The 13,377-nt window shown below is 37.8% G+C and overlaps 1 protein-coding gene across 1 annotated transcript in view; it reads left to right on the top strand.

Moving 5' to 3' along the window:
- Positions 1-13,377, top strand: part of SUPT3H (suppressor of Ty 3 homolog (S. cerevisiae)) — a 597,109-nt gene that overhangs the window by 421,512 nt on the left and 162,220 nt on the right. Inside the window, exons 7-9 of the mRNA XM_006860525.1 lie at positions 555-630; positions 12,132-12,244; positions 13,010-13,117. Coding sequence (XP_006860587.1) covers positions 555-630; positions 12,132-12,244; positions 13,010-13,117 — 297 coding nt within the window. The remainder of the gene's footprint in view (positions 1-554; positions 631-12,131; positions 12,245-13,009; positions 13,118-13,377) is intronic.

Below are 13,377 nucleotides of genomic sequence, written 5' to 3'. Positions count from 1 at the left end.
ATTTAGAAGTATCTAAGAACTGACATCCTTATGTTTTCTTTCCCACTACAGTAACAAGAGCAAAGGGACAGAAAATGGTATTTTAAACTTTATTTCCAGAAGAAACAAGCTTTATGCCCACTATTCTTTATCATGATTTTACGTATGATGGCGTTTATGGTAGTACTAAACTGTTCACTTAAGGAGCTCTGGTAGCATGGGTGGTTATGTGCCGTGGAGTCAGTTCTGACTCGACCCTGTACAAGGTTTCCAAGGCTGTAAATCTTATGGTTATGAATTGAGCTGCTAACCCCAAAGTCAACAGTTCGAACCTACCAGCTGTTCTGTGGGAGAAAGAGGCCGTCTGCTCCCGTAAAGATTTACAGCCTTGTAAACTCTGTACAGGGTCACTTTGAGTCAGAACCGACTCCACAGCACACCATCTCCACCACCAAACTCTTCACTTAGAGTAAGGAAAAGAAAATGGAACTTCAATTCTAAGTTTAGCCATGAAAACATAAAGCAAGACTAGTCTACATGCTCTAAATATGTATTTTTTTCTTTTTATCCATTAGAGAGCAGAAAGACAAACTCGAATGATGGATTCAGCTCAATATGCAGAATTTTGTGAAAGTCGGCAATTAAGTTTCTGTAAGTAAGCATTTAATTTACAGCTAATTATATGCATAAAAGATTATATGTTACAGCTGTACCAAAGTAGGGCATGATTTCTGCTCCTTAACAGCTGGTGGATTTAATATATGCATAGTTATAATTGTTATAGAAGCAACCTCTGTACTGTGGTGTTGTTAAATGCCCTCAAGTCAGTTCTGACTCACAGTGACCCTGTATAGGGTTTCCAAGGAGGAGGGGGCTGGTGAATTTGAACCATCAACCATGTGGTTCAAACCAACCTTGCAGTTCAGTGCTTTATCCCATAGCGCTTCACCAGGAACCCTATGGTATTGTGGTGGGGGAGCCTATAAAAGGATTTATTCCATTCTTCTAAGGTCGGTTTAAACTGTAAGGTTGGTGGTTCAATCTCATCAGCTGCTCTGAGGAACCCTATACAGGGTCTCTATGGGCCAGAACCAACTCGATAGCACTTAACAACAACAACAACAACTGTGGTGCTGTAGGATCAGCACTGGACTACAAACCACAAGTTCAACAGTTCAAACCCACCAGTTGTTCCTTGAAAACCCTATGCAAGGTCACTATGAGTTGGAATCAACTTGTCGGCAGTTAACAACAACACCTGTTTTGCTAACCCAATGAATATGGCTGTCAGAAGTTATAAAAGGTGCTAGTAACACAGAGAGAGCCATGTTAATTATCCATAATGCTTTGAATCAAAGAACTCCATTTTATTTCAGATTCTCTTTTAGTTTATTCCCCAATTTGTTAGTCATGTTGCACTAGTAATGCTGATTGTACTTCACTCAAATGGACTCTAATAGTACAGTCATGACATTTAAAAGCCCCCAATATTAATTAATAGACATTAAACTTTGCCTTTTATTCATTCATATGTTTATTAACACAAAGGAGCAGATCAGTGGTCTCTTCCATTTTTGTCTGTAACCTTAACCTCCTGCTTTGTGGCACGCATTCATTGTTAGTCATATTCATCAGCTCATGCTCTTGGAACAAGAGTAGCATCAGTAAAATTAGTACTTCCCAAAGACTGTACAATGGTTTACTAAAAGTACAGAAAGACCCTTGATAAGTAGTGGGCTAGATTGTATAGCCAAGCATCTTACAGCATCAGTCCACTGATGACTAAGACTCTCGGGGTAGAGGTCAGAGAGAGAGTGCTACGAAAAGTCCAGTTAAAAATATGACCAAGTAGCGCATGACCCTGGTCTGAGGAATTATCCAGACAATGGTGTCTTTAAACAAAAAGCCAATATGTGGTCACAATAACAACGTATTTGAGTTGGAAAAAGAAAATGAGAGCTTCATTTATAGATCATAAAGTGCAAATAAATGACAGAGTTCAAACAGTGGCTCATGTAAATGTCAGTAAAATATAGGAAAACATGTTTTGGAAGATTTTTTTTTTTCTTTTCTATCTAAATATACTTTCCAATCTGACTAACAATTTGGCATCATACATCTGTGGAGCATTAAGTAAATGACACTTCAGATCACAGCAATTTCAGCAAATGAGAGGTTTTTGTATTGTAATTTTTAGGTTTAAAAATGGCATTCAAGTCTTTTATAAATATAAATTTCTAGTATATAAAGTAACCTTCAGTGCAATTGAGCTATTTTTTAAGTCGTATTTTAAAGTTAATTCTGAGAGGGACAGAAGTGCTCTTTCATACTATATCTAAGTCATTAAAGTCTCCTAATCTTTTATTTAAAAAGCAGTTTGTTCGTACCTCTTCATTTTCTGTTTTTAACTCAATAATAAACTTACAGTAGATTAAATATGAATAATTTCCCTTGTGAAAAGCAGTAGTATAAATAGTATATTATGCTTGGTTTTTTGTTTTTTTGGTGTGTTTTTTTTCTTGAAATAGGAAGGATCTGGTCATTTAAAAATATTGTTCTATTTGGTGGCCATAGGTGATTCATTATGAAACCTTGGTGGGAAAATCTGTTTTATATTCCAAAATCCTGTGGTTGGGAATGCAGTAACCCAAGTGGGTCCGCAAACTCAGCAACAATTCCCACACTGGTCAGAGGACTAGACTCTTTTCTTTCCTCTCCTTTCTGAGAACCCAAGAGATAGGATTGTGATCTTGCTATGTGTGTCTTAAGTATTTGATCATAGAATTCACCGATTGGGATTACCATTCTACCTTAAAAAGAGCATCTGTGTGACTATACAGGTTGAGGGTACGTTGTGCACTGAACCACAGAACAAACTCACTAGAATTGTGTTTTTTGTACTTCTACAAATCAGATGGTCATTTCCCTCAAAGTCGACTTTAATCTCATGTTTATCTTGATACACGCCTGCTTTTGTTTAGTTAGAATTTGGTAAATCTTCTCCTAACCCTTTGCTCTGTCCTTTTGTAAACAAATGGTGTCTAGATTTCATTTTTAATTAATCTGAGAGTATGTGTTTTCATTGATAAATTCAATGTATATTATTTAGTTACTAAATGTGGTGCTGTAGGATAAGCACTGGACTGCTAACAGTGAGGTCGGCAGTTCAAATCCACCAGCTGCTCCTTGGAAACCCTACACAGGGTCGCTATGGATTGGAACTGGCTTGATGACACTTAACAACAGCAACAACACTACATTTGGGTTTCTATACGCTATCTTACTTTGTGTTTTAAATTTACTGTGCTTTCCTATGTGTTTTTATCTGTTCTACATCCTAATGGATTGATTGGCTTTTCTTCATTACATTTTTCCTTTACCAGCTTGGAGATTATTTGAACTACAATCCATAATACTTAAATAGGTTTCCCTGATTTAAATTTTTTATTAAGTTGATGAGTATCTAGCTTTCTCTCCCAGTTTAATTTTATTTCTCTTATGATCTTTCAAAGTTTAAAACACTCTTATTTTGTCCTTATACTTAGTGATAGTTTGGCTGGGTAGATAACTGTAGGCTGATCAGTTTTTATTAATAAAAGTTATTTATGAAAGCATTATCTAGAGCATCTATTGTTGGTGAGAAGTCTGCTGTGGTCTTCTTTGGGTTCTTTATTTTTCCTGTTAGAGAAACTGAGATAAAGTTACTGCTTTCAGGCCCTCTGGTAGTTGGAGTATGGGAAGTGAACAGGCTGGCAAACAGTAAACAAAACCAGCCCACCTCAACTGAATCTATATTCGGACTCATAGCAACCCCTTAGGACGGAGTAGATCTGCCACATAGAGATTCAGAGACTAAATCTTTACAGGAGTAAAACGCCTCATCACTTACAGAACAGCCAGTGTATTCAAACTGCTTACTTTGTGGTTGGTTAGCAGTCCAGTGTTTAATCCACTGTACTACCAGGGCTCCTTGGCAAACAGTAACTGCCTTGTAAATACGTACAGACGAAGGGAAGAAGAGACTTCTACTATAGAAGGCTGCAGGGGAGAGTCATATTTTCTGAAGAAGGTTTATTTTCTATTAAGTAAGTGATTATGAAGATGCTAAAATTGAAAAATTTCTTCAGACTAGAATGAGTATCACAGAGGGCATGGAGGAAACAATTGAGTGTGGAAAGACTGATGAATAGGATAAGTTAGAAATCATTAAATAGTTTTCAAGGATGAGAAAATGGAATATTAAGAGGAACTTAAATTTTGCTTGTGATCATTGATGAGAAAGATAAACAGTACTAACCTTTAAATTCCATAATAAAGTTTATGTAAAGTTATTTTAATTCAGCCTGAAAACCCAGGTAATGTCAAAAAGCGGATAATTCTACAACCTTTGTGGAGGATTCTGTTTAAAGTGCTGGTCAGTTTCTAAATTATGGTTTTTTTTCCTTAAGTGTTGGAAAGAGAGTAGAAAGAGAAAGGGCCTCCTTGCCTCTTGATGGAAGCAGCTGTCGTGACTTAGGGGTGTTTGTGTTTGTTTTTGCTGAAGCCAGAAACATTTCCTGACCCAGGAAATTGACTCCACCTATTCACTGTGAGTCAAGGAGCTCTGATAGCGTAGTGATTACGAATCGGGCTGCTAATCTCATGGTCAGCAGTTCGAAACTACCAGCTGTTCCACGGGAGAAAGATGAGACTTTCTGCTCCCGTGAAGATTTACAGCCTTGGAAACCCTATACAAGGTCCCTGTGAGTCAGAACCGACTCCACGGCACACAACAACAACATCCATTGTGAGTCAGAGCTGACGCCACAGCAACTAAGGACAACAACATTCCTGGATGAGCAGTAACCCAAGTAGTCTATGGAGCTTCCATACATCTTTTTAAATGCATAGAGAAGTTTGAATCGTACCCTTTTAATGAAGACACTTTTTTAATTCATCCGTTCTAGAAATATCGTTTGAGAGTCTTCTAATATGCAGCACTAGTCAGTATTCTGAGGACCCAGTGGTGGAGAAAATGGTACTTGTGCTTGCATTCTCACATAGCTCTGACTGAATTATAATAATGATCCTTTCCATCACGTTTACATTTCAAAAAAAAAAAAAAGTGTTGTGGTAAACATACAACAACAAGAAATTTGTCATTTTAACCATTCTTAAGTTTACAGTACTGTGCCATTAACTAAGTCACCATGTTGTGCAACCGTCACCACTGTTTCCAAATCTGTTTCCAAAAGTTTATCATCGCTCCATTCCCCACCCCGCTCCCAGCCTTTGGTAACCACTAATAAACTTTTGTCTCTGTGCATTTCCCTAATCTAGATATTTCATAAGTGAGAGCATATAATATCGGTCCTTTCATGTATGACTTACTTCACCGAGTATAATGCTTTCAAGGTTTGTCCGTGTTGTGGCATGCATCAGAACTTCATTTCTCTGTATGGATGAATAATATTCCAATGTACATATAGACCACGTTTTGTTTATCCATTCGTCTGCTGATGGGCACTTGGGTTCTTTCCACCTTTTGGCAATTGTGTGCACTGCTGCATTGAATGCTTTTAAAGTAAATAGTTTAGAGCATAGTCACAAAAATCTGTTTCTGTGTTCTTAACAGACTGTCAAAGGGGAGAAGTGGAGAAGGTGCGTTTTATTGATCTTGCCAAATTGCTGCCTGTTAACTTGAACCCAACTTCAGAAGTATTCCACAGATGTTGAACAAGTGTTTGTGAGCGATTGCAGCTTACTACTTAGCTGGAATGTTGCATGTCTAAGACTATTTGGAAGATTGGTTACTTTAGGGAGATAGCTTTAAGGGGGATTATCATCATTCTGCCACATTTGACAGCTTTGGAGATGCACCTCCATAGCAGGACTTAACGTCCTTTATGATTTATTTTAAAGAATACTCTTCTGTATGTGGAATCCATGAAGACGGCCTCTACAAGGATCAAAACAGCATGGTTTGAGTTACTGTTCAGCGTTTTATAGATCTGTAAGAGCAAAGTAATCCAAAGAATAATCAGAATTTATTTTAAAGATTATTATCTGATAGATTTAGTAAAATCTTCACTATCAAACTTTTTCTTCGAGGTGACTAGTTAAATTACTGATATCTAATAAAGGCCCTATATCAAATTAGACTCTTCTTAGCACATTTAGCAGATGGACAGTTTAGAGCTATTTAACTGAAGGTTCTGTCGATGCTTGGCTCCCCGTGTACTTAGTGCTGTTTGGTATGCAGAGAGACATGAGGCATGCTCTTTGCCCACAGAGAATCATATGGTTTTAGAAATTTAAGCAGAATGAAAAGATATCTGATGATGTAAATATGCAATAAACAGTGAAAGTGGAGTTGGCTCCCTTTGGCCTGTAGAGTCAGGATTCACATGGCTGGAGAAGCATAATGGGAGGACATTCCATGGAGGGAAAGTGAGGGGCCGGGGTGAACACAGAGAGGACTTTACTCATGGCCAGGTGATAGTTAATACAGGGGAGTGATGGGTAATTTAGGAACCCCAGTGGAGTCCTGGTGTGGCGCTGTAGCACAAGCCCTGGACCCCCAACTGCATGGCAGACAGTTCAAACCCAACAGCTGCCCCTTGGAAACCCTATACTGTGTTGCTATGAGTTGAAACCGACTCAATGGCATGTAACAACAAGTGGAACAATGGCTAAAGCACTCAGCTATTAATCAAGAAGTCAGTGGTTCAAAGCCACCAGCTGCTCCATGGAAGAAAGAATTACATCCTTGGAAATCCTTTGGGCAGTTCGACTCTTTCCTTTAGGATTGTTATGATTCAGAATTGATTCAAAGTCATGGGTTTTGTTTGGGCTTGGTTACAGGGCTGCTTGATTTTCAAGACAAGTTAGAATCCACTTGGATGATTTTGAGAGTCAGACTTTAAGAATCCACATTCTTTGCAATCAGGAAAATGTAACTGTAGACTTAGATCAAGTCAGATCTAGGTTTATTTTATTTCATTCTAAATGACCACTTTCAGTGTATTCTTGCAGTGGAAACATTTTGAAAGGTATTAGAAATGTCCTTTGTCTATGTCTGTTTTGTCATCACAGGTTGACATCTTGCAACATTTTCTTTCTACAAGAATAAAAGTTGCATGAATTAAAGTAACCCTTCTTGACTTGCATGTTGCTGTGGTACTGGAAGATATGCCACTCATATTTTCAATATTAATGGGGTCACCATGGTGGAAGGTTTCAGAGGAGCTTCCAGACTGAGATAGGCTGGGCAGAAAGGTCTGGTGATTTTCACTGAAAATCAGTGAAAACCCTGTAGATCAAACACAATATTGTTTGACTCATTTGCAGTGAACACAGTATCAGGAGGGAACCAATCACTGGAGGAAGACTTCATGTTTGGTGAAGCAGAGGAGCAATGAGGGTGTGAGAGGCTCTTGGTGAGAAGGACTGGCACAGTAGTCTCCACAATGGACTTGAACACGCCAGTGATCCTGAGAGTCATTCAGGACCAGGAAGCATTGCATTCTGATATGCATGGAGTTGCCATGAGTCCGTGTTAACGCCCCAGTAGCTCTCTGTCTGTCTGTCTCTTATCTATCAATCAGTAGGAAGAAAAAGAAATAAATAAAGTAACCCTTTGGCTTTGGTAATAACATATGTTATAGCCATTTGATTGTTTTGTTTTATTTTTGGTGTGGTGACTCTGTGTATTCCTTCCATCTTCTTTAGATGCTTCCTGCATCATTCAATATTTTCCCCATAAAATCCTTCAATATTGCAATTGAGGCTTTAATTTTTCCTTCTGTTCTTCCAGCTTTAGAAATACTGAGCATATTCTTTTCTTTTGGTTTCTAAATCCAGATCTTTGTACATTTCATTATGATACTTTAATTTGTCTTATTGAGCTGCCTGATGAAATGTTCTGTTGAATTCTTTTACTTCGTCGTTCCTTTGTTCAAGGGCCAGTTTCAGAGTCTCTTCTGACATCCACTTTGGTCTTTTCTTTCCTTCTTGTCTTTTTCATGTTTCTTTGCTTTCTTCATATATGATATTCTTGATGTCCTCCCATAACTTCTCTGGTCTTCGGTCATTAGTATCAAATGCATCAAGCCTCAAACATATTCTTGAGATGGTCTCTAAATTCACATGGGATATACTCAATGTTATATTTTGGCTCTTGTGGGCTTGTTTTCATTTTTTTCAGCTTCCGTCTGAATTTGCATATAATGGTCTGTTCCACAGTTGGTAACTAGCTTTGTTTTGGCTGGTGATATTGAGCTTTTCCATTGTTTCTTCCTCCCCATGTAGTCAGTTGATTTCTAAGTATTCCATCTGGTAAGGTCTACCTGTGTAGTCATGGTTTATGTTATTGAAAAATGATATTTGCAATGAATACGTCATTGGTCTCGCAAAACTCTGTCATGCAATCTCCAGCATTGTGTCTGTCACCAATGTCATATTTTCCAACTTCTGATCCTTCCTCTTTGTTTCCAACTTTCCCCTTCCAGTCACCAGTAATGATCAATGTATCTTAATTGCATGTTTGATCAGTTTCAGACTGAAGAAGTTGTTGTTGTTGGTGGTGGTTGTGCGTCACTGAGTAGGTTCTGATTCACAGTGACTCTGTATTGGGTTTCCAAAGCTGTACATCTTTATGGGAACAGAAAGCCTCGTCTTTCTGTCACAGAGCAACTGGCAGATTCAAACTGCTGACTTTGAGGTTAGCAGCCTGGCTCATACTCCACTATATTCTATCAAGACTCCTGGAGTGGCACTGTAGGATAAGCACTGGACTGTGAACACGAGGTCATCAGTGCAAACCCACCAGCTGCTCATTGGGAACCATATACAGGGTCACTATGAATCAGAATCAACTCTATGACATGTAACACCAGGGCTCCTTGAATAAGTTGGTAGAATTCTTCATCATTGGCTTTAGTGGTGGGTGTATAAATTTGAATGATAGTGGTATTAAGTGGTCTTCCTTGTAGGTTTATTGATATTTTCTTATTACAGATAGCATTGTACTTCAAGGTAGATCTTGAAATGCTTTTTTTTAACAATGAATGCATTTGATTATCTGATTCAGAATGGCCAATACCTGTCCATTTCACTTCACAAATGCCTAGACTATTGATCTTTATGCATTCCATTTCATTTTTGATGAATTCTAATTTTCCTAATTTTATAATTCCTACATTTCATGTTAGGATTATTAAAGGATGTTTGCAGCTGCTTCTTCTCATTTTGAGTTGTGCCCCATCATCAAATGAAGACCCCAAAATTTTTGCTCCATCTGTGTCATTAAGGTTGATTCTACTTTGTGGAGGCTTCCCTAATTGTATTTTGAGTGTCCTCCAACCTGAGAAGAAATGTTGGTAGCATAGTGGATCTACTAACAACAGTTCAACATTTTGAATCTGCCAGTTGCTCCAAGGGAGAAAGATGAGGCTTTCTGCATCCATACAGATTTACATTCTAGGAAACATTATACAGGTTTACTATGAATTGGAACCAACTTGGTGGCACATAACCACCACCACCACTTCAATCTGAGGGATTCAAATTCTGGCATATGTCAGATGATGTCCCACTGCTATTCAGAAGGCTTTCTTTGGCTAATCATTCAGGGGAAAAAACAAAAAAATTGTTGGTGTTCAACCATTTCAGAAGGTAGCATATGATCAAGAGCCAGTGGTATTGAAGGAAGAACCCAAAATTGCACTGAAGGCATTGGAGGAAACCAAGGCTTCAGGAATTGATGGAATACAAATTTAAACGTTTTAACACACTGATGCAGCACTGGAGGCACTCACTAGTCTCTGCCAAAAATGTGGAAGGCAACTACTTGTATGCTGAACTGATTATTTGAGAGCTTTATTATATGAAGAAGAACCTGACATCAGGATTGGAGGAATATCCATTACCAACCTTGGATATGCAGATGATACAACCTTGCTTATGGATGTGAAGAGGACTTAAAATACTGATGAAGATCAAAGATCACAGCCTTCAATATGGATTGCACCTCAAGGTAAAAAAAACAAAAATCCTCACAACTGGACCAAAAAATAACATCACGATAAATGGAGAAAAGATTGAAATTGTCAAGGACTTCATTTTGCTTTGGATCCACAATCAACATAGTCAAGAAATCAAACAACGTATCATGTTGGGCAAATCTGCTGCAAAAGACAACTTTAAAGTGGTCAAGAGCAAAAATGTCAGTTTAAGGTTCTCCAGACCCAAGCTATAGTATTTTAATGTCATCCCACAACTCTTCTGGTCTTTGGTCTTTGATATCTTCTGCATCAAATCTATTCTTCAGATGATCTCTAAATTCAGTTGAGATGTATTCATGGTCATATTTTGACTCTCGTGGACTTGTTTTAATTTTCTTCAACTTCATCCTGAGCTTGCGTATGAGTAATTGATGGTCTGTTCCACAATCTGCCCCTGGTCTTGTTTGGACTGTTGATATGGAGCTTTTCCACTGTCTCTTTCCATAGATGTAGTCAGTTTGATTTCTGTGTATTCCATTTGTTTATGACCATGTGTACAGTCATCTTTTATGTTGTTTAAAAAAGGTATTTGCAATGAAGTCATTGGTCTTGCAAAATTCTATCATGCCATCTCCAGCATCATTTCTGTCACCAAGGTCATATTTTCCAAGTTTTGATCCTTTTTTGTTTACAATCTTTGTGTTTCAATTGCCAGAAATTATCAATGCAATTTGATTGCATGATAGATCAATTTCAGACTAAAGAAGTTAGTAGAATTCTTCAATATTATCATTGGCTTTAGTGGTTGGTGAGTAAATTTGAATAATGGTATTAACTGGTCTTCTTTGTAGATGTATGGATATTATCCTATCACAGACCTCATTGTGCTTCAAGACAGATCTTGAAATGTCATTCCCGACATAGTAAACCATGTGATTGTCAGGTTCAAAATGGCCAGTCTCAGTCTATTATAGCTCACTAATGCCTAGGAGGATATTGATATTTATACTTTCCATTTCATTTTTGACAACTTCCAATTTTCCTATATTCGTACTTCTTACATTCCACATTCCAATTATTAATGGATAGCTGTTTCTCCTCATTTTGAGTTGTGCTGTATCATCAAATGAAGATCATGAAAGCTTTACTCCATTCATGTCATCATGATCAACTCTACTTTTAGGAGGTAGCTCTTAGTTGTATTTTGAGTGCTTTCCAACCTGAGGGGTTCATCTTTTAGCACTATATCTGACAATATTCTGGTACTCTTCATCATGTTTCAATATTCAGTATTCTGGTGCTGATAGTGTTCCGCTGTTATGCATAAGGTTTTCAATGACTAAATATTCAGAAGTAGTCTGTCTCTCTTTCTTCCTAGTCTGTCTCAGTCTGAAAGCTCAGTTAAAACTTGTCCACCTTGGGTGATGGTGCTTGTATTTAAAATACCAGTGGCATAGTTTCCAGAATCACAGCAACATGCAAGCCACCACATTGTGACCAACTGACAGATGAGTGGTGGATCCCAACTCCTAATGACCCTATAGGGTTTTTGAGATTATAAACCTTGATGTGAACAGATAGCCTTCTCTTTCTCCCATGAAACAATTGGTGGGTTTAAACCACCCTATATACATAATGCACTGGACTGCAAGGTCAGTTTGAACCACAAGGTCTGCGGTTCAAACCCACCAGCCACTCCTTGGAAACCCTATACAGGGTCGTTCTGGGTCAGAACTGACTAGACAGCACTTTGCAACAACAACAATACCATGAATAAGGGATTTCTTTAAAGCAACCATTGAACTGCTTTCTGTCTAAGGGTTAAAATTTGAATTTCTTGGGACCAGAGCTGTTAAGATAAGTACTAGACTGCTAACCACAAGGTTCATGGTTTGAGTATACCAGCTGTTCTGTGAAAGATGCTGTTTTCTGCTTTCATAAAGATTTTACAGCCTCGGAAACCCTATGCAGGGTTCTGTGAGTCAGAACTGACTTGATTGCAATCAACAACAGATTATTTAGAGATTAGTAAAACTTTGAAAACGTTGAATTTTATATGCATTGTTTTTAATATTCAGTGTGTTCATGACGCATTTTTCATTTTGTGAGTGATATGCAGGATATATATACTATAAATAAATTTTCTGCACTTTTTTTTTAAATGACTAGCCAAAAAGGCCTCCAAATTTCGAGACTGGTTGGACTGCAGCAGTATGGAAATAAAACCCAACGTTATCGCAATGGAAATTTTAGCATATTTAGCATATGAAACTGTGGCACAGGTAAGAATTCTACCCTGTCCTATCAGACTATACATGGCCATTAAAATTGCATTAAAAGTGTGCCTGGTTTCTTCACATCCCTTTCTGTGACCAGTTATTTTCCAGCTGCTGCTTCCTGTACCCAGAATGAGAACAGCCATACATTCTCTCCCGTGACACTTTTATCATCCTCTTCATTTAGTTCAATTATGTTTCTTTGCATTCTCAGCTTTGGTAGGTGCTAGGGTAAAAGTGACTTTCAGTTGCAACTTTATCCTAGCCATAACTATAAGTTGCCACATACTTCATCTTACTACTGAACTTCAGGTCTAAATCTCCCTTCTTTAGAGATGATTTTTTGACGTTTAAAAGTCGTTTTCTAGATATATAAGATCTCCTGGGTGTTTACCAAACCAAGATCTGGAATCACTGCTCACAGACTTTCTCAAAAGTCTTAGAATCATCAGCATCTCCTTGGCTTTTGTCTAAAATACAAACTACTAGACTATATACTAGAGCACACCTACTGAATTAGAATCTCTGGGCCAACAAAGAATCCAGATATCTGCATTTTAAAAATGGCCCTCTGTTGATTATGAAAGAAGACTATATGATGCCATTTGCATTAAGTTCAGAAATTAGCACCGATCCATCTGTAATACAGATAAGTAGGCAGGCAATGTTATCAATCGCATTGGAATGTGTTCTTTTTTGTGTTACTACTTCAATGGCAGTCACAATTATTTCCAGCTGTGTGACTTCATTTTCCTTACTCTGGTCTTCTAGTTAGTGGATCTGGCTCTCCTTGTGAGGCAGGATATGGTAACCAAGGCAGGGGACCCATTCAGCCATGCCATTTCTGCAACCTTCATTCAGTATCACAACTCTGCTGAGGTAAGTAAGTCTTCAATAAAATATGTCTTCTTTGAACCATCAGTGATTTATTTTTACTGGTTTGGTATTTACATTAATACTTTTTTTTTTTAATGTTATGTTGTAATGTGTAGCCTTTAAAGAATCTTAATACATTTAACAAGTATTAAATGAATACCTAGTATTTATCAGGCCTGCTCTGACAACTTATTAAATGCAATGAGTTTCACCTTTTCCTTACCCTACTTACTCTTCTGTGTTCTTAAGTGAACAGTTGTAGA

Source organism: Chrysochloris asiatica, unplaced genomic scaffold (assembly GCF_000296735.1).
Source record: "Chrysochloris asiatica unplaced genomic scaffold, ChrAsi1.0 scaffold00038, whole genome shotgun sequence".
In the NCBI taxonomy this organism is placed as follows: Eukaryota; Metazoa; Chordata; class Mammalia; order Afrosoricida; family Chrysochloridae; genus Chrysochloris; species Chrysochloris asiatica.
The sequence above is the reverse complement of the archived record's forward strand: the minus strand, read 5'-3'. Positions and strand labels throughout refer to the sequence as shown.